The 25,428-nt window shown below is 37.8% G+C and overlaps 1 protein-coding gene across 2 annotated transcripts in view; it reads left to right on the top strand.

Annotated features, from left to right (window-relative positions):
• The first annotated feature begins 17,103 nt into the window (after positions 1 to 17,103).
• Positions 17,104 to 25,428, top strand: part of GLRA3 (glycine receptor alpha 3) — a 91,328-nt gene continuing 83,003 nt past the window's right edge. Inside the window, exon 1 of one of the 2 annotated variants that reach the window (XM_085058696.1) lies at positions 17,104 to 17,346. In XM_085058696.1, the coding sequence (XP_084914822.1) occupies positions 17,228 to 17,346 (119 nt within the window). In that variant the 5' untranslated portion in view covers positions 17,104 to 17,227. The remainder of the gene's footprint in view (positions 17,347 to 25,428) is intronic. The other variant, XM_085058697.1, reaches the window with a different exon arrangement.

The raw sequence follows: 25,428 nt of genomic DNA, 5'->3' as shown, positions 1-25,428 counted from the left end.
ATTAGGATTTTTAAATGGTCTTCCATTAATCTTATTACTATCCTTGCAAGTAAAACACTCTGCTTATTTGTCAGACTAAGATTTCTCAGGGGAAAAAAAGCTTTAAAGAAAGATGAAAACAAAAGGAAAACAAAAACATAGTCACAAGATGCATTTTCACTGGCTGTGAAAGACACTCCAAAATGATTTGTCTGGTCATGAAATGAAATTTCCTCTTTGAAATTCATTAAGTCAGACACTATCAGCCCAATCCTGCAATTCTGATTCAGGCAAAACTGTCATTGACATCAGTGAAAGCTTTGCCTTTATGAAAAAGCGAGAACGGAGTTCAGGACTGGAACCTAGTTGTGTTTCATTTCATTACCATCTTATTTTACAAACAAAAACCCCATTAAAATCACAATGATATTCTAATCTAAAGGAAAAACTGTGCATCCCCAGAACACAAACCAAGCATGGTATGAATTGCAGTGGAATTTTATTGTGGCCTTTATTTTAACTTTCCGTTAGATGTCAGGACTGTGCAAAAATCAACATATATTTTCTTTATGAGTGTTGGCTTCTCTCAAAGTGATTTATGAAAACAGATCTGCTGCTAGAAGTGCTGTAGGGTAGACAGAAGGTTGTAGGGAAAATGCCAGCAACTAAAGAGACTAGAAAAATAGGCAAGAACAAAGCATAAAATAAAGCAATATAGGAATACTCAAGTATTTAATATTTTCTTAAGATATTACAAACACTAAAGAAGCTATCTGTTTATGCTATGGGAAAGGAAAAAAGCAAATATCTTTGCATCAGACAGACTTTCTTTCAGAACTCTGCTAAATTTGAGAGTAGAAGCCTTATTTTTCTCATTTTTCAAGAGTTCCTGTCTTGCATGTGAGTTGAACTAGCAGTTAAACCTAATAATCTTAAAATTAGCAACTCTGTGGAGATGAAAAAGCATACTCTTTAAAACCCTGGAAGAACTTTTTGTTAAAAGGATTTTGCAAAACTAACTGGTCAAAGACAAATATCAAGAGCTCAAGTTTCTGAAAGATATTTATTGCCAAGAAACTGTTGGATGTTTCAATTTCTATCTTTAAACTATTGAATCCTCTCTCAATCTTAATTCACCAAACACCTCTTTTGTTAAGAACAAATATGAAAATTTTAACATTACTTTTCAGCAGTAGACCACATACAAGACTAGAATTATAAACCCCCCCAGATTTGAAACATCTCATTGCCTAATCAGGAACAGTTATATTTCAGTTCATAAATTTATAGAATGTCTCAAGTCGGAAGTGACCCATAAAGATCATCAAGTCCAACTCCCTCATCCTCACATTTGGTGATATTTAGATAGGAATATAATAAATCATAGTCCAAAATCCAAAGAAAAAATGGCACAACTGACACTGGTGTAAGGACTCGTTAACTCTTGCAATCAAATGGATCAAGCACATTTATGTTTTCTACAACTCAGAGGGCATATTAAAGTTACTATGCTTAGATCTTGAAGATCTGGCCAAACACTGGGGAAACTATACTGGCATTGGAATGACACTTGGAAAAACCCTGTATTATTCACTCTGTTAAAAGATATCGTTACACAAGGAGACAGAGAATGTTGCTTGCAACTACAGGAGTCATCAGAGCTTATTATTACAGAATATCCTAGTATTACATATTTAAGATTCATGCCACAGTATACAAATCTGTTACTGAATGTGCAAGACAGTTTAAAATTTGAATACAACAAAATATGCAGTGCATATTAAAAAAATATAAGAAAGAAAATTTGAAAGAATTTTAGAATATAAAGACAAATTCTAAAGAAAATATCTGCATGTGTATCTTAGTTGTTTTGTATACAAAACCAGTTTTTCAGCAGGATTCTTTAAAAGAAAAAAGAAATTTAAATGAAAAAATGTCTGAGGGAATTAAGTTTAAAGCTTAGCAACTTTAGCAACCTGTCCAAACAGACAACCTGTTCAAAAAGTTAGCAACATTTTGCTAAATATGTCTGTTTGGAAATCGGCTAATTACAACAGAAAAGTTCATGAATTTAAAGAAAGCCTTCACTTGTTAATTTCAGAAAAAAAAAGAAAAAATTATCTCTTGGAGACAGTTCTCCTCTTTGGATAGTCTTCTAAGTAAATATTTCAGTCCTTCATAATGTTTGATGTTCAATATTTTTTTTTATTTTATTTTTTAGATGTATCTGTTTTCACCATGTATTTTTCAGCATTTGCTGGAGGAGGGGAAGGAATAGGGCTTAGAGCAGTCTGATATTTTCAGCAGTTGTTTCATCATGTCTAAGTGGATTAAATTAAGATTCACTACATGAAGACACCAAATAATGCTTTTTTAAAATTCTTAAATAATATCTTCTACATCAAACTCATTTTTTTGTGTATTGAAAGGTAAATGGAGGCAACTGACATCCTGGAGACATAGTTTCCCCTCATTTGTTTCATTGCTCAGATATGCAATGAAGGGAGTGCTCTCCCAGGCAATTCTTCTAAGGAAATTCTTCTTGCTAAGGAAACAGCATTGGAATAAACAACAAATCCTGACTTCTGTCAGTTCTAAACAAAGTTGTTACTGGCCAAGTAGAACCTTTAACAAAATGTTTTTCTGTGCAGCTCACAGAAGCCATCTCCACCTGGAACTGTGTGCCTTTCAGCACCTGTCCTGACAAGGAGTACCTAAAAAGCATCTGTTTGCTGCATTGTTTGACCTGAGAAATGGTGCAGCCACTTCTGATCCTTGGAGATACCCGAAGCCAGCTGGATATGGTCCTTCGTAGCCTACTCTACATGACACTGCTTGAGCAGGTGATGTGGACCTGACAACTTGCAGAGGACCTTCTGGGATTCTAAGATTCAATGATAAGTTTTTAATGTTATCAAAAAATTCCTGAGATTCCTGGATTTCTGATTTTTTCCCTATTGAAATAAACCACTGGGAATCAGGTTTTTACTGTTTCTAGCTTGATGCATACTGTTTTCCCATAATTTTTCAATATATATATATATATTTATCTCTACAAAATTATCCTGATGTTAAAGCACATGCCTCAAAACATGACCAAAGAAATCCTAATCATATGAAATCAGTTATACCAATTTTAGAAAAAAAGAAACCAGAACAAAACAATTCAAGCTACTCTTAGCTTATAAGGAATCCTTCACTCTAGGGTGGTGAAGCGCTGGAACAGGTTTGCCTAAGAATCTGTGGATGCCCCACTTCTGGAAGAGCTCAAGGCCAGGTGGGATGGGAATTGGAGCAACCTGGTCTATTGGAAAGTGTCCTGCCATGGCAAGTCAGTTGGGACTCTAGGATCTTTAAGGTCCCTTCCAATCCAAACAGTTCTATGACTCTGTGAACTGACCAGCACAACAGTATTAGTTCTTGAAGTAGTGGTCAGCCAGTTTCTATTTGGCCTGTTCAGAAAAATTAAAACCTTCCTTTGTGTATTATTTTAAAAATTGCAAAAAATTTCTTCTTATGGGGAAGCATAAATGCAGGAAAACAGACATTCTTACTAACCAACCCAATACATTACAATTGTTAAACTGTTACAATTAGATCCAATAATGCTGAATCCCACTAACTTGTTTTCAGTATGTTTCACATCCCTAGGAATTGAGTTTTTGCAAGGCTGCAGTGCATCTCTCCTATTCTGGAAGCAGGAAGGCAGAGATTTCACCCCACCCAGATGAGAATTTGCTTTATCACCATTACAGCCTCGGAACTAGGAACTGCAGTACCACCTGCAGCAGGTGAAGATCTGGTCTTGGTCATTTTGCAAGTCTGACACCATTTGTTTGTCAGTGATAAGCTACGACTTCATCGTTATGTATTGATACAAAGCTTATTTCTATTCAGACAGCTTAGACACTACTCAACCAACAGCTTTGACCAAGCCTCCCACTAAACACTTCAGAGAAGTCACTTGAAACCCTATTCTTTTAAAAGGATTTTGCAAATTCATAGCACATTAACAGCTTTCCCTGTTACATACTACTTGGAAATTGGCAGTTAGGCAACACAGTGACAGTAATCTCAAGTGCAACACCATATGTCAGATCTGTTAGAATTAGCAATAACAACAGATAAACACTTACAATCTCCAACATGCACAAGCTTCTGCTCACACAGGGAGTCAGTACATATGAATTTTTACAGGCTGTGAAGAAGACTCTACAAGACCTTAGTGAAATAGTACATTAAAACTCATTTATAGTATCCATGGGGGAAAAAAGTGAGATCATTTAGGGTTGCTTGCATTTCCCTCCCTGTATCCCTCCACTGAAAGCCCAATGTATCTCGGAACTCTCTTCATAAGATCTTATAAGCCATGAAAAATTGCAGCATTTTTTCCTCCTTAGGTAAGAAAGTTTTGTGAATCTGGTAGATTTTTTGTTACATTGACAAATTTCAGTATTGAGAGGGTATCAACAAAGAAAAGAAGAACTAAGTTTGCTAAAAAGCAGTCTTCCTAGATTAAATAGAGCACATTCAGCAGCTTTCAGTTGCTCTTCAGCTTTTCCATTAGACTTTTTTCTCTTGTTTGCTGCATGCTAGGTAGAGCTAAGAAGTGACCTGGCCTACATTTATGCAAAATACATTCATATCTCTTTTTTCTGAACATTCAATTAGAAACATATGCAAATTGTTAAGTTTCTTGAACAGACTAGGTGGTACTATCTTTGTGCTTATCATAAATGTGTATGTATGTGTATTTGTATATGTATGTGTATATGTATATGTATTTGTATACACACCCATCCCCTAAAATAGGAAGCTTAAAAGAAGTCATTACTTATTCAACTTCTTTTTTTCCAGTGAAGAAATACATCTTAGATGAGAAAAACTACAGAAAAAGCAAAATATTTTCCTGGTCAGCTCACCTTGGCAAATGCAGGGACAATTTTTTCATGGCTATTCAGTGTCCTTCAGAGTTTGGTGAAAGAACAACACAGCATAAATTAATTTTCATGAAGTAAAAGATACAAAAATAATCTGGTACTGAAGGCTAAACTGAGTCTACGCTTGTGCATATTTTTTAATTTCACAGGCTGTTTTTGTATGCTACTTTTGGGATTTATCTGTATGCATTTCAACTCAAGAATATTTTTTTGAAATCTCAATTATTTTTATGACCTGGCAAGGTCTAGACAGCATTATCCTGTCAGAATGGCCCTGTCTTAGAGCTGATCAGTTAAGGATAATAGTACAAGCTTTTCCATAAACAAGTAGATCCAACTTACAATGGGCAGTTTGTTGTTTGTTTCACTATCTGGAAAACAAATGGTCTCAGATAAGGTATATCAGTCTCTACTGGTCATAAATTACTGTTGACTTTGATAAGTTGTCAGTGAAAAAACAAAAAGCCGTATTTCAAAATTGTTATCTTAAGACAAGGATAAATTGCTTTAGCCCCTGCAGTAAATACAAACAATTCAAAAGTCTCAGACAAGCATCTACACCTGAAAATGATCAGCATGAGACCCAACCCAACCCAAACCTTGTAAAAGCTACCTATTCCATAGGAATAAGAGTAGCCCAGGTTGGAAGGCACTTTGATAGATCATCTAGTCCAGACTTCCACGGGAAAGGGAGTCTAGATGAGATTATTTAACAATATTGAATTACACCTTGAAAACCTTCAGTTGTGAGGAAAGATCATGATCACATCCCTGGGGAACATCCTAGTATTTTGTAAGATATTTACACCATTCTGAAATTCCTCCCGTTTGCCTTCATTCAATAAATAATAGATTTTAAAAAGACATTCACAGTTTGTAACCCATCTACAGAAAATAGTTGTATCTTAAAAACTTTTCTGAATGCTATGCTGAAAAAGGAAAACTGGGGTACACTAAGCCATGTTCCTTTGCATTCTAATGTCTCTTGAGATAAGCTCCTCACACATATCTCATTTTCAGAGAAAAAGTTTCAAATAACTGAATTTTGCCTTTCTTGTATCTGGAAAGAAATTCTGGTTCACTGTAATGCCAGGCTCCAAATGCCTCATTGCCCAGGGAAATTTATTTCCTGCCCACTGGCTTTGCAAGATGCCTGCACTGTATTTAACTTCAGAAATTCATTTATATGTGCAACCTTATAATAAAGGATATTAGGTCTCAGTACTGCCAATAGACATGAAGTAGCTTTGTTATTAACTCTGGTAACTCAACAATTTTTCCATTTTACATTTGTTTCACCTAATGGCCTTCAGTTATTCAAAGCAGATTCCCACAGGTATCTAGGCATGCATAATAATGAGAAAACATTTTTCTGAAGTAATAGTCCATAATATACTACCTTTAAGAAAGAGCACTGTGAAAGAGGGGTCATGCTGGTTATATTGAATTGAAGTTTCTTTCAAAGCACACTCCTTGATCTCAGTTTTAAATGCAATCATTTAAATGAAACATAACAGCAAAACATAACCACCAAGATAAGCTTAAATACATTTAGATTCTAAAGCCTTCCTCCTCACACTGCATGGGCTACATCCTTATAACAAAAATGCTCTGTTTCATTTTAACATTGAAAGAAAAATTACCACCCTAGTTAAAGTCTGGCTTCTTGATAAACACTGTTCAGATATTTGAAATAAAATGTTTCATCTTTCTCACTGACGTCAGAGTTTACTCCAGTCACTGCTAATCTTTGTAAAATACTGAAACGTTGCAAAACAAGGAAACAATTTACTATTGCCTGAGGAAGCAGAGAATTGAGATTCATTCAAGAATCCATATGAATTAGCTTGGATTTGCTTTATACAGATTTTGTATTACCACTTTTTTAAGAATGCAGGATATAGCTCTATTTTTTTAGTGCAAAGAGAGCTTCTGAACTATGTCAAAATTTGTCTGTTACTGTTGCTGCTGAATCTCATTCAAACTTAGTGGAGGTAGCAGTCATCTTTTTCCTAAATGTGTTCTGTTTTTTGTTGCCTTATCTGCTGACAAGGATGTCTTAAAAGCTTAAACATTTCTGCCTTTATTTAAAGCTTCTGATGAATGAGAGATTTTTGTGAAGATGCTTTTATGCAGCAAAAATATTTTGGACCTTCCTGTAGCAGAAGTATCTTGATGTTCATGAAAAAAATGGTAATATTTCCAGCAGGTCAGGTCTGCTTGAAAATCCTATATATTAGTAAGGTTTCACACATGAGAGCTCTTTACATTCGTTGTTGGGTGGTACTCAATCAGCTGGGTGGACCTCAAATCTGCATTCTGCTATACCAAAAGGCAGATAAGAAAGAATTTTTACCTACCCCCATTTTAGAGTCTGGAAAGAAAAAAGAAATAGCACTACTGTAGAACAGATTTCAAAAATAACTATACACGTTCTCAAGACTGGACAACATTACAATCTCCAAAGCATTTGGGGGATTCTTCAGTTTGTCAGAGAAATAGCAAAAATAATTCTATTTCCCTAAAAGGGGTATGAAGCAGTGCCACAGAGACAAGAACAGAATTGTTGACAACATCAGTTTTCTCTGTACTCCTGAAGACTGTATCCTAACCCTACTGAGGCCAAGAAAATGCACAGCAGCTTAATTTGCTTTTTGCCATTACTGCATTCCTGCTCCCTTGGTAATAGGCCTCATATTGTTAGATATCCTAATTACTGAACTGACACTCTACATTTGTAATGCTAGGCTATTTACATTTGTATTGCAGTTTTTCATCCAATTTCTTTCATTCCAAGGAAGAGGTCACAAATATCCACCATAGAATTACTCATCAGCCAGAGACTATTTGAGTTCTGCACATTTATGTCTCCAGATTGAAAGTATGAATCATTCTTGAACATCATTTCTGCATGTAGACCATGGCTCCCTAGCAGGAAATATGAATGAATTTGAATTTGATCCACCAGGGCCTCATCTGTTGCAAAATCTCACACCCAAAAGAACTGACATATTTCTCATCTGTGTCTCTGATCTCCTCAGCTGACATACAGGACCATTTGTTTAAAAAACCCCAAAACATAGTTTGATGACAATTTCAGGAAGAAGCGTCCTTATTGAAAATTAAGAATGAAAAATACCATTTATGTAAAATAGAAACAGTGAAGATAAATTGACCTTGTTAATTCTCCCAATATCTCTGGAGTTGTTCAGGGCTCTAACTGAAACTTCAGTATGCCACTTTCACCACAGTCTTATGATATCAGTTGAATCTGAATTTTCTTGTCTACATCTGTGACTGAAACAGATTTGCTTCAAGTTCTGTCTCTCAGGAAAAAAATTAAGGTGTGAAAACATAGAAGGAACATAAAAGTTTCGTCATTCAGAATGAAGAAAACTGATGCTCCAGGTGAGATTGCAGTTAGTATATCAGCAGAACCAAGATATTTTCCAATGAAAGAAGCTTCTTTATTTAGCAAAACCCCTTCTTCATTAATGACTTCAATGCAGGACTCGAAGGAACACTAAGCAAGTTTGTTGATGATACTAAATTGGGAGGAGTTCTCAACTCCCTTGAAGGCAGAGAGGCCCTGCAGAGAGACCTCAGCAAACTAGAGGGCTCAGCAATCACCAACCTTATGAAGTTTAACAAAGGAATGTGCTGGATTCTGCACCTGGGAGGGGGTAACCCTGGATGTACAGTACAGACTGGGGAATGAGAGGCTGGAAAGCAGTGCCCCAGAAAGGGACCCAGGGGTCCTGGTCAGTGTCAAGTTTAACCTGAGTCATTGTGTCCTGCAACCCAGGAGGGCCAACCACATCCTGGGAAGAATCAGGCACAGCATCACCAGACAGACAAGTGAGGGGATTGTCTCACTCTGCTCTGCTCTGGGGCAGCCTCACCTTGAATACCGTGAGCAATTTTGGGCATCACAATTATAAGAAAGATATTAAGCTAGTATAGATTGTCCAAAGGAAGGCAATAAAAATGGTGAAGGGCCTTGAGGGGAAGCTGTTTGAGGAGCATCTGTCACTTGGTCTGTTTAGCCTGGAGAAGAGGAGACTGAGGAGACTGAAGGAAGTTCTCACTGTAGTCTTTAACAGGGAAATGAGAAGCTCAGACACTGGTCTCTTTACTCTAGTAACCACCAACAAGATGCAAGGAAATGGCTTGAAGTTTTGTCAGGGGAGGTTTAGGTTGGTGTAGCAACGTGATTTCTAGATCTCCAAGTGGCTTCCCTTTTTTCCCCTGCCCTGTATGTTATTGGTTCTTTTTGAAATATGCATCCTGCTGTACCTGGAATCTATTGGTGTGTTTCCCTTGCCCGTCTTCCCTTCAGACCTTCCAGGACTGGCTCCGGGAGAGCCAGCCCTGCCCCCTTCTCTTCCCTTATAAGCCGATGCCGGCAGGACTTTGAGCCTGCCAGCACCTCTGACCTTCCCCTGCTTTCCTCCCCCTCTTCCCGTCCCTACAACCCCTACCTAAGAACCCCGAATAAACCTCCCTAGCAGAATGGAGATGGGTCCAGTTCGTTCTTTTGTCCCACTACGTTTCCTGCAGAATTTACATGACCGGAGACTCACGCCATGCTGAGCGCACCCCGGGGGCTGCCTGCCCCAAACTCGGTGGAGATACGCACCTCAGGGACCTCGTTTTGGGGGGCTGCCGGCTCCTGCCTTCCTCCCGCAGCCTGTTACATCAAGTCGGATATGAGGAAAAGGCTCCTCACCCAGAGGGTGGTTGGGCACTGAACAGGCTCTCCAGGGAAGTGGTCACAGCACCAGCCTGGCAGAGTTCAAGGAGTGTTTGGTCAATGCTCTCAGGCATAAGGTGTGACTCTTGGCATGTCCTGTGCAGGGCCAGGAGCTGCACTGAATGATCCTGATGGGTCCCTTCCAACACAAAACATTCTATGATCCTATGATTGACAAGCTTCAATAAGGCCAAAACTATTAGATAGCTGGGAACTTGCCATCCCACCAACACGCACAGAACTCCCCTTCACTTGTTCTGTTTTGAATGTGCACAAAGACTTTTCCCTCTGAAGTAACTAGACTTTTTGATGCTACAATTGCTGCAACATGGGCATGTAAAGCTACAGATTTCCATTTGCATTGATCTCCTCCATCTTGGTGTCTTAAAGCATCCTCAAGGGTATTGCCATCCACAAATTTACAAAAATTGAAAACTTTTAGAAACTGCTAGCTTCCAACTCATTAACTAAAGTATTAAAGCTACAGTAAAATGCAGCCTATGGAGTCTCACTCTTGTAACTGTGCCATGTGAAAACAGCCTCTGAAATACCACTCTGAAAAAATAAACACCTGTTTGCTTATAGAGCAGGACACATTCTCATCTCTGTGGGGCAGCACCACAGGGCCCTTCATGCGCCTTTGCTTTGCAAGCACCTATTTAAGGACAAAGCAGATATTTTATGAGCACAGTGAGTGGGAGTCTCTGAGTATCACATGTCTCCCATTTCCCAGCAGCTATGCTCTTGAAGTGGTTACATTAAGTCCCCAAAATAGTTTTATCCACTAATGTAAAACCCGTATGAGGGCACTGTCTTTCTTCACATTAAGAAAATACTTGTTTAAGTAAAGCTTTGAAAAAAAATCTCAATTCTGCTGTGTTTTTATATTATTCAGAGTTTACAGTAGGTGAAGAAAGGAGTGCACTTCTACAGCTTTTGCATGAAGTGCCTGCTCTTGCCTGAAATTCTTTATTTTAGTTCATATGTTTTCTTTATTATTAAATGAAATAAAGCCTTAGGTTCCATATCAGGTTTATATCTAAACCTGAAGTAAAATCCATGTTATATTGAACTAAAAATACAGCCAAGGATGCTCCAGTTAATATGAGAAACATATATGTCACTAAAATATAACATTTTTATGATTCATTAGCACTTATACCTCTGAAGAGTATAGAATATAGACTTCATGTTGTAGTTATGTCAAAAAATAGACTTAAAAATTTCAACATTTTCTCCACCCGATGATAACGTAACAGAGATAATAGAAAATAAATACTTGAAATTAAGGCATAAATGTTTTCAATCATTAATTCAAGGTGAAGTTTTAGTATGTCTTTTGAACCATATTTCAGACAAACCTTGAGGTTGTGTTGTATTTAAGTGAAATAATACATTTTACAGCAAATTAATTAGCTGAAATAGGTCAAGAAATGTAAAAATGTGTTTAAGAAAAGCTACTGAGGAAAAAATGGGCAAAAATAATTTGGTTTTCATTCACAACTCTGAGAGTCAGTTTTGAGTAACAATGTTTGTAAAGAAACCCCTTCTTTAAGAACAAAAAATGATACAGACTAAAATACAAAGCATCGAGGTGTTCTCATAATAATTCTGCTCATCAGAAGACCCACAGATTTTCAACTATATTAAAAAATGGTCTCAACCCATACTACATTTTACAAATGCAAGCAATCATATTTCTAGCATCAAAATCCATGGGAGTTAATTTGCACAGGTACAATTTGCTTCTCTGTTATTTTTTTGCGTGCAAAACTATCCCAGGGGCAAATTAAAAAGTAAACACTCAAGCAAATAGAAAAAACTGAAAGTTTCACACTGGGAAAATGGCAGGCTACTCTGGATATTTAAGAATTGTTCAGGTATGATTACATGGAGTAATTAAATTTAAAAAAAAGAGGAGCACTCACTAACTAGCAGAATGGTCTCCCTTGATGCTTGATCCAGTGAAACATTCACAGGGCCGCTGACTCCAGCAGAACAGCTCGCTTGCTTTGAGCTAAGCAGAGTTAAATGGATTGAACCCATGATTAATAACAAAGCTAATAACAAAGTAAGAAATTAACTTGCAGATCTTTCTGCTTTTGATTGAACTGTGCACAAAATGGTTCATAGACATTTCTGCCTGCTTTATAGACCGCTATTGTTTCTGATCGCTTTTGTAAAACAGAGAGAAAATATTAAGTTCCAATTGACTTTTATTTTCCAACAGAAATTATAGGCACATAAAGAAAAGATCAGATCTTACTCCAAGGCAGTCAAGACAACACAGTGAATTGATCAGGTACACTTCAGAACTTCTTTTCAGTGATGACTGAAAAATTTGTGCTTTTGTAGCAAAAATTTATACTGTATTTACATACTTGTTCAGTTGTATTCTTATAGAGTGAATATGTACGGACACTTTTCTGTAATCATAATGACTAATATTTAACAATAATTTTATATTTAGATATCGGACAACTTGGTGGTATTTTTATGTATATACCTGTTATTTACAGCACAGGGGGTGGGGGTTTCATGTGATATATTATTACTCTGAAATAACATTTACATATTACACTGAAATAATTCTTCCTAACATTGAATGAGATCTTATACTGAGAGTAAAATGTAGACCGTTTATCTGCATTTTAATTTCTGTTACTACTATTAGTCACCTCCCCAGAGACTGATGCCTCGTATAGATTAGCACAGATCTAAACATCATGATGGATAAAACAGTTGCCACTGGAACTTGGGAACTCCATCTGATTTATGAGAATAAAGGCTTAAGATAGAATGTATTTGAGAAGAAAAAATACCTGAAAAAAATTACATGCAATCTGCTGTTTCACAGTTAGTTAAAAGACTGAAAAATTAATTAACCATGAATTAGAAACAATTTCTTTGTATGCATCTGAAAATTAAATGCAATGACCAATAGTTCAGCAAACCAAACTACATTTTTCTTTTTAGTGAAGTTACTCTCATATTTTAAAATTGGCCTTTCTATTTCAGGACTGTGTTTATCGAAACACATTTATTCTATTTGTAGTGTTGTGTTTAGTAATAGGTCAAAGCCTCTGGGCTTTCACACTTGAATGAATTACATCCTGGGGAATCCTGTGTACTGAGAACGCCAGACTAATTAACATAATGAAACATGTCTCAGAAAAAACAGTATTTAAAACTACAGTGATGTCATATCCCATCACAACACCCTCTTAAAATGCTGGAATGTTCGAACTGGCAATAAAAGTGTGGTAAGGACTACAGACATGAGCTTTTTATTCCTTACCATTATGACATATGTGGTTTTCAACTGTCACTTTGGAAGCCAATCTAGCGCTTGTAAGAAAGTAAATAACTTTAACTTTGTAGCTGAATATATAACTACAAAACATTTTGGGTTTATAGATTCACATGTTTTATCACTGGAGCCATTGCTAACTTTAACTGAATCTCAAGGATCATCAGATTTTACCCAGTGGCTTCTAGACCAAACCCAGAACATACAGCTGACCTAGATTTAAAGACTTTAAAGATGATAGTTCTGCTCCCTCTTTAGAAATTTCAATCATTTAATTGCTTCAAAGCAGTGTCTAAAGACCTTTCAGTCTTTTACAAGATGGACATAAGCTTATATTAAAAAAGTATTCCAAACAGTAACATTCTTTTAGTTCTTTTCAGAAACCTTATAAATTATCAGCTGACTTCTTACAGAATCATTAAACATATTGAACCATAATGTGTTTATGATTGGGCATACTAAAATGATAATAATAACTTCTCATGACTACAAGTATGATTAGTTTGTCTTAATATTCCAGAATAATTCTATCACATCAAAAAGCACATTAATTAATCCTTCTGTCTCTACATGCATTTTGGTTCCTCTGTATGAATAATTTTGAGTAGCTGCATTATCTTGCATTCAATTGTATAAATTGTGTGTTAATAAACTGAGGTAGTCTATAACATTGACCCATCTTGTCTCTTGCTGTCCAAATATACAAAGTTTTTTGAGTATCCCCCTTTTTGGAACCAAAGAAAAAAAATATACTGCTATGATCCACCTTAGGACCATCTCCTTCCAGTAACCTTAAAGCATTTTTGCCTCCCAGGCTACTCCTGGTGAACATCTCTCAAGATCATAAATACAAGTGATTTACTTTCATACATACCTAAATCATGGCTGGACCAGAGAAACAGTAGCTATCCAGCCTGCTGGTTATAAGGAGAATTGGAGATTGACATTAGAATATTTTGGTGGAATATATTATTTCAACATACTAATGTTTTCCATTTGTAAAGAATCTATTTCAATTAGCCTCCAATACTACCAAAAGTAAACAATGCAGCTCAGTTTTGTGTGCATATGGCACACACGTACCACCTGTCATGTTTTGAATGATGAGCAATATTATTTGACTTTTTTATCCAGGTATATGAGGCATATATCAATAACCAACATTAATATTTGAGACAGAAGCTCTGTGGATTCTGGTTTTAAAATGAATGTTCAAAGAAATCTCACCTTTTGATCTACTGTAACTGTCAGAAGTATCAAGAGATACCATAAAGATCTTCTAAAGATGGGATATTGCCACTTGTTTAGACCTGTATAATAAGCAGTTAAGTCCACCAGTAATGCTATGGAAAGACTAAAAGAATAGTAATTAAAACAACAATGAATTGAAACATTCTTAACAATTAGGGAATATTTTACAAATGTTTGAAGTCAACAGTATACGCTTGAGTGCTTTGTTGAACTGGAACTTTTTATAAATTAAGGTGAGTTGTTCAAATTCTCTCAGAAGAAATATTTTAATATTCAACACTATCCACAGAAAATTTTCAAAAGCTTGAAAACAACAGTCTTATTTAGCAGAATAAAATAATGCAATGGCAAAATGGCTATTTAACGCACAAGCAAGAATATATTTTTCCCACAAGGATTTTGAGAAGCTTGAACTCTGCATATCTAAAGTATAGCCTGCATTCATAATTAATAGAACTGTTCCTATTGGAGACATGGAGAGTTCATGACGGTAGTTTTAACTAATAGCACCTTAAGAAAAATGCATTTGCCTCAGTGCAAATAAATTAAATGTTAGACCAATTCATTGTTGAAGTACATAATGCACAAAGATAAATAGCTCCTGGAGAAACAACCTCACTGCATACTTATTTTAAGGGGAAATATAAGAATCCACTTCTCTGAATATTCAAAGTACTCCACTGATTCTGTAGAGCACCTGCATTGACAAACTGTCCCTGAGCAAATTGGGGGATTCTTTACTTTGTTATTATATTTTCAGTTGAGGGTTTTAGCAAGTTCTGTTCGTGATCATTGTTGCCATTCAGGGCTACAGGGACAACAAAACCAAAAGGATCAACTTTTTGTAAAGTGGACATAGAAACTTAGAGCATCCCTGCCTTTATGTTACTACTACTAATTTAAAAAGTTCAGGGAACAAAGAAAAATTTGTTAATGATATTCTAGTGCATTGTTTGCTGTACACTTGATAGGTATTAACAAAGAAATCTCAGCTGGCTCTAAAATGTGTGGTAAGCATTATTATTTAGTGATACCTGCTGGGAACAACCTTGAAGAGCTAAAAAAAAAGGATATTGTGAAAATGGACAATGAAAGTTAAGAACTGTGGTGAAAGTTACATGTGGGATATCTTTGAAATTAAAAAAAAAAAAAAAAAAAGGAAGACAACAGACCTGGAGGTGGAAAATGTGGTTGCTTTCAAGGCTTCTAAGGAAATACCCTATTTCTAACTCACACCTGTCTTTGGATATAAGGAATATATAAAACCCCTTTTTCTTATTTCTTTCATGCATCTTGGCTACTTGATGACCTTTTAATCTTTTTTTTTTCTATTCTGTGTTTAAAGTTGTTCTATATTTCACTCTCTCTCTTTTCATCTTCCTTTTTTGTGATGAGTTTATTATACTTCCCTCAAATTTCAGGTTTTTATTTTGCTTCATGTGCCTTATCTTGCTGAACCTTTGTGTTTCTCCACATCTGCTTCTGTCTTTGGCACTTAAGTTTTCTGTGGCTTGTTAATAGTTTTGATGAGTCTGGCATGAGCTAATCATGTGGGCTGTGTGACTATTGGAGCTACACAAGTAGCAGGGCTGCCATATAAAACAAGTTAGTGGCTACAGGAAAAAAAAGCAGGCAGATTATACTGAGGCAGTCAGGGAGAGTGGGATAGCCCAGTTGGATGCAGTTTACAAATGCAGTGATTTGTCCTGAAGCAGTACCCCCAGATTGCTCTTTCCAGACTTGATGTGGGTGTTCAAAGGCCATAGTCCTTTAGCTTCACAGAACACCCCTACCTTACAATCTCATACATATTTTCCCCTTCTGTTCTTTTCTAGGTACAGCCCTTCCTGACAAATCCTTCATTTTATCTTGTGCACAAACCATAAAGGTTCCTACAAGAACTTCTCAAACAATATTTCTCAACATGAACTCGTAAAGCCTCATCCTTTGCTAAGGAAAGCTCCTGGTTTGCATGAAATGTTTGGTTTCTCCGACAATAAATGTAACAATGTCACTTTCCTATCGCCCCCTGTACTTATAATTTATTCTCTGTCCCTCCCTGTTCTCATGAAAAACTTTCTGGTTTCCCTCTTAAAGTGTTCTTTCTCTTGTTCCTTGCCATAATCCCTTCCACTCTCCTTCCCAGTCAAACTTTCTAACTCTTTGGGTTTCCCTATTAGTCCACTTTATGGCACTAGATCATCTTTCTTTTCTGAAAATGTCAAACAGAACAGGATATACTTTTCCTGTGCCAATCAGCACTGTACTTGCAAAGAAGAGACTGAAATACAGCAGCGGGTTTCTCATCCCCCCTCACCCATTTCCTAAGGAAAAGCGTTCCACCAGCCCTACAGGCAAAGCAGAAGCGCCCTTTTCCCCAATCCTTTCCGAGAGCCGCGGTTCAGTGGGCTCAGCGGAGCTCTTTGGCGGTGGCTACCCCGTGTGGGCACGGACTCTGCCGCTGTTAGCGGGGGGCAGGCGCTCGGGCAGGCTGCAGTGAGCGCAGGCATCGCCCCGCAGCCGCAGCCCAGCGCTCCCCGCGCCCCGCGGGCACCCCGGGGCAGTCCCTCCAGCGCGCCCCCTGCCCGCCGCCGCGCCCCGTCCCGCCCCGCCGCGCTCCGCCGAGGCCGCTCTCTCCGGGGGCGGCCGCAGCAGCCCCCGCCCAGCCTCCGCCCGCCCCGCCGCCGGGCCGCGCCGCTGCCCGTGCCCGGGATGCGTCCGGCGGCGGCGTGCCGGCTGCTGGCAGGAGCCGGGGGCGGGCGGGCGGGCAGGGGGGCTCCCGCCGCCGCCGCGGCTCGGTGCCGCCGCCGCGGCTGGGATTAGGCTCCCGCTCGGCTGCGATGCGGAGCGGCGGGGCGGGCGCGGCGGGGCCCAGCGGGAGGGCGCGGGGGGCCGCCGGGCACTGAGACGGGCGGCGGGCGCGGAGCCGCCGGAGCTCTCCAGGGTGCTGCTGCGCCTCCCGAGCCCGCCGAGCCGCGCCGCGGAGCCGCTCCGATGCCTCCCACACCGCCGCTGCCGGGCTCCGCCGCCTCTCCGAGCAGCATGGGCCGGATTAGGTACCTCCGCGCCGCTGTCTCGGGATTTTATCTGTGGGAAGCTGCGCTACTGCTCAGGTGAGTTGCTTTCTTTGGGAAAGTAGAGGTGCCTCCTTCCCGGCTTTCGGGCAGCCGAATGCCCGGGACGGGTGCGGGCAGCCTCCGCGGTCATCGCCTTTCCTCACCACGAACGCCCGGCTCCCTTCGGCAGCCTGGCTGGGGCACAGAAACTAAATGCGTGAGCTCCACGCTGCCTGAACATTCGTAACATTGCGCTGTCCCGAATTTGATTTTGCATTTTGCAAGCAGGAGGTTGAGTATTTCCTTCACCTGCTTGCAGACAGAGTTTCCCTGTATGATCTATGAATTTTGTCACTGTTTTTAACAGGAATTGTAACATTAATGACATTGAAAATTCTTAGGGTGCAAAGAGTCTATATGTAAAAGTTACGGAAGATGATCTGTGTTGGGAATATATAGATTTCTTTATTACTGCCAGTTCTTTTCAGCAAAAGGAAAACCACAGATTGTGTTTGGTCAGCAGTCTTATACAGAAAAAGAAAAACACTAGCTGGGTGAAGAGAGGATATGGTCTGCAGGAGTTCCCCTAGGAGGGGAAGCATTTGCTGTACAGCCAACAGTCTAGGATTTTTGTTATGAAAGATGACAACATATCCACAAATTATGACCTGAGTAGAAGACTGAGGTTCATACACCTTTTTCTACTTTCTGCCCAGCACACTCTCTCTAGGTAAAGGAATGTTCTTATATCAGTGCAAGCCTTGTTTTAACACATAGCTCTGGAAGTGTGGTGATAGCAGGTTAAAATGAACTTGAGTCCTACGTGATGGAAGACTTTAAAAGAAAAATCACACATGTAAAGGGACAGACTTTAGTGTCATCATGTATTCACTGCTAAAGCAGTTAGTGATGCTTGCTATCAACATTCTAGCTCCGCATCACAATAAACAAAGTATGGCACATAACATGACAGTGCCAGACTATTTTAAGAATCACATTGTTACTTAACAAAGACAAAACCAAAAACTTATATTTGAAAACAGAGTTTGGGGATTATACATGTCAGAGATTTATAACCAGAAAGTTAAATCAGCAGTGTGTAGTGCCCCACAATGATGGCACACTTCACAAGTGCTCAGAGGCTTATAGCAAATCTTTCCTGTTTGAAGTTAATGACATGCTTTGTATCAGCATAAGTAACATAAATAATTTATAATGCAATTATATTATAATTGTGCCAAAAGAAAGAGATTTTAAGAAACTTGGTCACATGGTATGAGATTGAGACTGGGAGGAAAGAGTCAATACATGTATATTACACTTTAAATTTTGCATTGAGTATTTCATGTTCAGAGTAGGTGGCCAAACCCTTGTGTAGTGTAGGCAATACAAGCAGTACAATGCTATTATTATTAAATTTCAATGTACTTATAGAACTTAGTTTTCCTCTGCATACTATTCCATGCAAATGCCATCCTACTGTTAAATTGTTCATCCTTTATTTTAATGATATAAAAGCATTTATTCCAAGAAGAAACAAAAGCTATAAAGTCAATTTTGAAAAACATACAGGTATTTTGCATCGCATAAATCTGGACTAATATTGAATTGTTTCCAAATGTGTACAGATATCTTATTTAGCATAAATTCAAACTACTCTCTTCAACATCCAGATAACAGTGTTACTGCCATAGCCTTCTCATAAATTGTCATTTTATGATCATGAACATGGTTACTGTGCACAAGGACAATATGGTTGGAGAAAGAGCTCAGAAAGCTGCTCAGGGTCTATGTATATCATCCATATCAATCTCAAGATAGAGGCTGATGGTGACTTTAGGTCTAGCAATAATACATTTATTGAGTCAATTCAAAACACATGGGAGTCTTCCCCATGCTTTAAAATAGAGGAGGGGGAAAAACAGAAAGAAACATTTTAAAATAGTAAAACCTGTGCAATTCTCAACTTTCCTGGAGCCATTAATTCTATTTCTTTTCCAGCTTAAGCCTTGGGAAATTATTTATATTGGTGCAAAGGGAACAGGGAATAGCAGAATGCTGCTTCCACTCTGTTAGACACAGACCCCAGCCTTACCACCTATATAACACTTGGTGAGAAGATGGATGTGCTGTGAATTTCTAGGAACAGTCAAACCTTACGTGGTTTACTTGCTCACACATTTTGGAAGAAATAATGTCATTGTCTCTTACTTGGTGCAGCTTTGAAACTTTTCTGCTCTTCATTAAGAAACTGAAGGCTGTGTGAGAAAACTGAAGGAAACTAACAAGAAAAACCTTCATTACTTGTCCAATAGCCCTGAGGCTATATAAAATTAGTGTTTAAATGATATGCCCATGAAGGTAGAAAAAGGATGTTTTTCAGTATAAATTTAGACTTGTTACTTTAATGAGCAAAGTCTCGAGATTCATGCTTCATAAGAGGAAACTTCACCTGATTTATTTTTTAAAAATAATTAATTTTTCATTCCACATCAAAAGACCCTTCAAATTGCAATTATTGAAACAAGATGTATATTGGTCATTGTAGGATCTAATTATTAATTTTATCTCTGAAAGACGCTGCAGAAAGAACAAATAACATTAGAAGAGCAACAAAGATGGAAAAGGGTCTAGAGAGTAAGTCTTGTGAGGAGCAGCTGAGGGAGCTGGGGGTGCTAAGCCTGGAGAAAAAAAGGCTCAGGGGAGACCTTATTGCTCCCTAGCACTGCCTGAAAGAGGGGTGTGTCCAGATGGGGATGTTCTGGCCTGTTCTCCCAAACAACAGGCAACAGGACAAGAGGAAAAGGCCTCAAGCTGAGCCAGGGAAGATTCAGGTTGGATATCAGGAAGAATTTCTTCATGTAAAGGGTGGTCAAGCATTGGAATGTGCTGCCCAGGGGGGTGGTGGAGTCACCATCCGTGGAGATGTTCAAGAAATGACTGGACATGTCACTTAGGGTTGTGGTCAAGTTGAGAAGGTGGTGCTCAGTGAAAGGTTGGACTTGGTGATCTTGAGGTCTTTTCCAGTCTTAATGATTCTGTGATCATCTGTAGTCTTTCATAATTTTGTGCATGTTTGTACGACTATGTCATAGATTAACACACATATTGATAATATCTTAATAGATTTTTAACATGAAAAACAGTTGCTTAAGTATGTAACACTGGTTTATGCAATATATTTGAGCATGGAGAGAAAAGCTATCAGACCCAATATAAAAAAATATTACTTATTAAGTACTGCCAGTCAGAGCCTGAGCGTGATACTAAGAGATATAAAAAACAGGACAAAATCTAGGAAAAAGAATTTAATGTAGTCTAAAAATTACTGTAATTTACTACCAAAGAAGGAAAAAAATTCTAAGATATGGTTTGAAGTTATAATAATATCTGAGTATTCTTCTGAGTTTTCATTAAAGTAATAGTGTTAACACTAAATCCTCTGGATTTGCCTGAATTCCAAGAGGTCATGGTGAAAGCAAGATGGTATATGTAGAGTCAACAAGAAGATCAGATCTGTGAGTCAAATAGTTTTATAACAGCTTAGGAACTTTCATGGACACCAGCACTGATCTATTAGAACCACAGTCAGGGACTTGCCAGGGACTTGCTTTTTCCTTAAAGGGTGTAGTGTGTCTATTTTGTATGTAGACCTGTGATATGGGAAAAGAAAAGGGTGTAAAGTTAGGTGGCACTGTGGAAATGCAAAATAGATTCTCTCTATGTGGTATTCCTTTATTTATCCATGCTAGCATAGACCAAGAATCAGGCTACAATTAGGTTATTGCCTCTTTCCTTGTTCTTTTCACTACTCCATCGGACTTATGTTGAAGGAAACAGTATTACAGACACAGATAATTGCTCTTAGAAACCAAATTCTTGTGGAAATAAACTCCATGCAACCTTACTTAGGGGCATATCTGAGTTCACAGTTAGCTGACTTTGAAATTGTTTCTGCATTTCATTGCAAGTTGATTTCAGGTGAATAGCTGTAAGAAGCAAAAGTCATTATCCTTTAAGCCAGTATTAGTTCCTTCAAATAATAAACGAGAAAAATACAACAGCTAAAAACTATTAAATTTGACATACCAAAACAAACATCTTTGAAAATAAAGATTTTCAGGTGTTCTAATGAGACTTCAGTAGTTTATTAACATGTTAAGAATTACACTTATGATATAAAAAGAAATAAAAGTGTCTGTTAAAATCAAGATGTGAATAAAAGTGTGTAAAAGAAAATCTGTTAATTTAAAATATGACCACTGAGCCACAGTACCTTTCCTCAGCAGTCCAGACTCAATTTTAAAGACAGTTTCTGTGGAATAAATTGGCTGACAGACTCCAGGTCTGATGAAAAACACTTAGCAACTCTCAGGGAGTAGCAAAGGAAGGGTAGGAGAGCTGGGAGTTCAGATGCACAGCAAGGGAGGAAGAAACAGCATTCTGCCATAAGTTTGCAGTCCCACAGCATTTGCACAGGAGAAGAGCAGTTCAAACAGTTCAGACTGATGGGCAAGTCTGGTCATGAAGAGGTATGTCCGAGGTCAAAGCCAAAGGGTTAGGTCAGCAGATCAGGCTCACGATCAAAATTGTGAAGGTACAGGACTGGGTGAAAATATGCTTGCACACTAGCTACTGCAGAGACCAAGAGAATCCCTCCAACACTTCTGAGGGTGAAAAAAAAGGGAAAACAGACACAAATAAAAGAAACAAAAGGTCCTGAGAGAAGAGAGGTGAACCCCTGCTGAGGGTTCTACAAAACAAACACAAACAGCTCTGTTTCAAAGCTGCATTACCAGAGCTCACACTGAGCCCAGGTAGTCAAACTCCTGTGATGAAGGGTCCTTATAAAAGGCTGGGAGGAGAGCATCAGGGCTCCCTTGCATGTACCCTTAGGGAAGCATTGTACTTTCCAAAACTCAGACAAAAGTGACATGGGGATTTTGTGACCAGGAATAGGTAATTCAGATCCTCTTGTATTTCAGCTATAACAATCTCTCTTGTATTTGAACTATACCACTGAAGACACTGAAATCTCTTTGTCACAAAGAGGAGTTTCTTCATGAGTATAAATTTGATTAGGGCTTTAGATATCCATTCTTTATTTTTATAAAAACTTGGTTATTTTTCTAAGTGATTACCATCTTTATAATTTTGGTAAAGGGTTATGCTTATATTTTTGTGTTTATAGTACTATAAACTGTAAGGAAATTAAATAACAAAGAAATTTCAATTAAAACCATGAATCTTTCAATTCTTACAGTGATAGTGACGTTTTTTTACTTTTCAACTTCTCCTAATTCATTCCTAGGCAATTGATGGAAACAACAACTGAAAGCAAGTAATATTGTGAGATAAGTGCTGTGCCTCTGTATGATGATAAATCTAATAGCTCCTCTATCATATTAGTCTTGTCCAGGCATACTAGGAATCATGACAATCAGAGAAAATGAAAATTTTTACAAGATTAGAGCTTCTTATTTTAACAGATTCAGAATACAGGCTTCAAATGACCTTACTGAGTATTATGTAATAATACCTATAGGGAATTATTCCTGCAAATCAGCTTTTCTTGAGTAATGAATGATGAAGAGCCCTTGTGTGTGGTGTTGCTTCTTGTCCTCTTTACTGCTTTTCCTACTGATCTTCATGATGTTTAGTGAAAGAATCAGTAAAAGGACATAGGAAACAGAAGATATCACTTTCAGTGATACATTCGCATTATGAATAGGTCAAGTAAAAGGTACCTTTTTGAGGATATCAACTACCAGCAAAAAGAGAACACCTCATAGAACAGGAAAATACACAATAAAAAACTATGTTTAACAGGAATGCAGGACCAAAACAGAAGAATGAGAAGAACATCGGGAAGCACAATAGTTTCCACAGTAAAGTCAAGAGAAAAGGGTGAGAAACTTTAATTTTTCTAGCCAAATCCATTTTTTTTGAGGCTTCTGAAGCAATATTATCCTTTCTGGCTGATGCCTTTAGATGTGTCAATGGAAGTATTAAGTAGTGAGAATAAAAAGAAAGAATGAGAAAATAAACTAAAAAAAAAAAATAGACAGTATGTATTTATAGAAGTATAAAAGAATGCATTTCATTATTACTTTTCCAGTCAGATGTCTAATGAATTACTCCAACACATGTTATTGAATACAAGAGCAAACAGGGTAATAACACTTGATCTACACTTAATTGGACTTTCTAAATAATGAACAGAATCACAGAATCAACTAGGTTGGAAAAGACCTCTAAGATCATCAAGTCCAACCTACGAGTGAACATCCCCATGTCAACTAGACCATGGCAGTAAGGTCCACGTCCAGTCTTTTATTAAACATCTTCAAGAACAGTGACTCCACACTCCAATATTTTATATACAACTTTTCTACATCACATACCGCCCGCCCTGTTAATTCTCTGGGCTTACCACTGATGTACAAAATGAGTGGGGACAGCAGGGAGAGTAAGGGCTATTTCTAGGTAGGAACTTCCCTAAGGAAGATCAGTCCTCTTCAATATTGTTATTACTGAAGTTTCTTTCTGGTGACATGAAACATTAGCAAAATGCAGTTTCCAAGGGAAACAGTTTGAGATCACAGAAAAGGTAGAAAATTTCGAGAGCATTCTGGTCTAGTGTAGTCATGGTCACTGATGGGGCTGTTGAAATAGTGAAGCTGCACAGGTAGCAGGGCTACTGACTAATGCAAATCAGTGTCTACAGGAAGAAGCAAGGCAGCAGACTATCCTGAGACTCTTTTAGTGAAACAATAGAGTAGAACACAGGAGAACTAAGTTTTCTCACACTATTAGTTAGGTTGAGTTAATTGCTATTAACATGCATGGGATTCTTACACTTAAAACTAATTTAGAGAGTATTGTAAGAAAAATCAGAACAGCTGTGAAATTTGAAAAAGCAAACTCATTTTTTTCCCTTTATAATTAAAATTTAAGCTGTAGTTATAACTGCACAACCTACTGTCTTAATATTTTGCTCTTTGTTGCATTCTCTCTTTACAATAAGATAGATATATAAATATATTTAATCTAAAAAAAGTATTGGATTATGATACCCATCACACCATTTCTCAAGGCTTTGTATACTATATACAGTTTACATTAAGACTCCACTATGTCTAGATTTTTCCTCCAGTTCCTTATAAAAATTCTGAATACGTTCTCCCTTTCTGAATTTTGAAAGGTAAAATATTAACTTAATGTAATCCTAAACAGCATTTCTGAGGATCCACAAGTACCAAAAAATGCAGTTTCACTGATGACTTTCTACAAAATTGGCTGTTCACAATTTTGTATGACTTTTACTAACAACTTTAATCAATTTCAGAAACAAAAATTTCATTCATCAGAAATACCTAGCTAATATAGTTATACCAGCATGGTTTTCAAAGGTTGATTTTCTTTTTCTTTTCTTTTTTTCTTTTCTTTTCTTTTCTTTTCTTTTCTTTTCTTTTCTTTTCTTTTCTTTTCTTTTCTTTTCTTTTCTTTTCTTTTCTTTTCTTTTCTTTTCCTTTCCTTTCCTTTCCTTTCCTTTCCTTTCCTTTCCTTTCCTTTCCCTTCCCTTCCCTTCCCTTCCCTTCCCTTCCTTTCCTTTCCTTTCCTTTCCTTTCCTTTCCTTTCCTTTCCTTTCCTTTCCTTTCCTTCCCTTTCCTTTCTTTTCTTTTTTCTTCTCTTCTCTTCTCTTCTCTTCTCTTCTCTTCTCTTCTCTTCTTTTCACTAATATGACTTTACATCTTAGTGGGGAACTGCAGAGGTTAGGGACTATTTTGTGAAAAGTTGGTTTATAATGTTCTGGGATAGAGTGGGACTCAATTGCTAAAAAGATGCTGAGCTTTTGACCTGCTAAGCCTTTTAATTTTGTAAAGTGTACAAAACTGCACTGTCCCTTATTAGATTCAGTAATGCACAGGAGAGTCCATTCCCTTGGCATATGCAGCTAAGGCATCTCCATCTGCAGGGACCAACTAAACTTCCAGGTTTGTGAGCAATATATGTGCTGACTAAGAGTGCCCTGCTAGATAAAATAAATATCAGAAAGTGGTAAACTGCTGGCAAAAATAAACACCTTGAAATCAATCATGACTAAAGCACTGATTTCACACAGCTAAGTTGTGGCTA

This window comes from Lichenostomus cassidix, chromosome 4, assembly GCF_008360975.1.
Source record: "Lichenostomus cassidix isolate B80296 chromosome 4, HeHo_3.0, whole genome shotgun sequence".
NCBI lineage: Eukaryota > Metazoa > Chordata > Aves > Passeriformes > Meliphagidae > Lichenostomus > Lichenostomus cassidix.
This window is presented reverse-complemented; position numbering and strand designations above follow the sequence as displayed.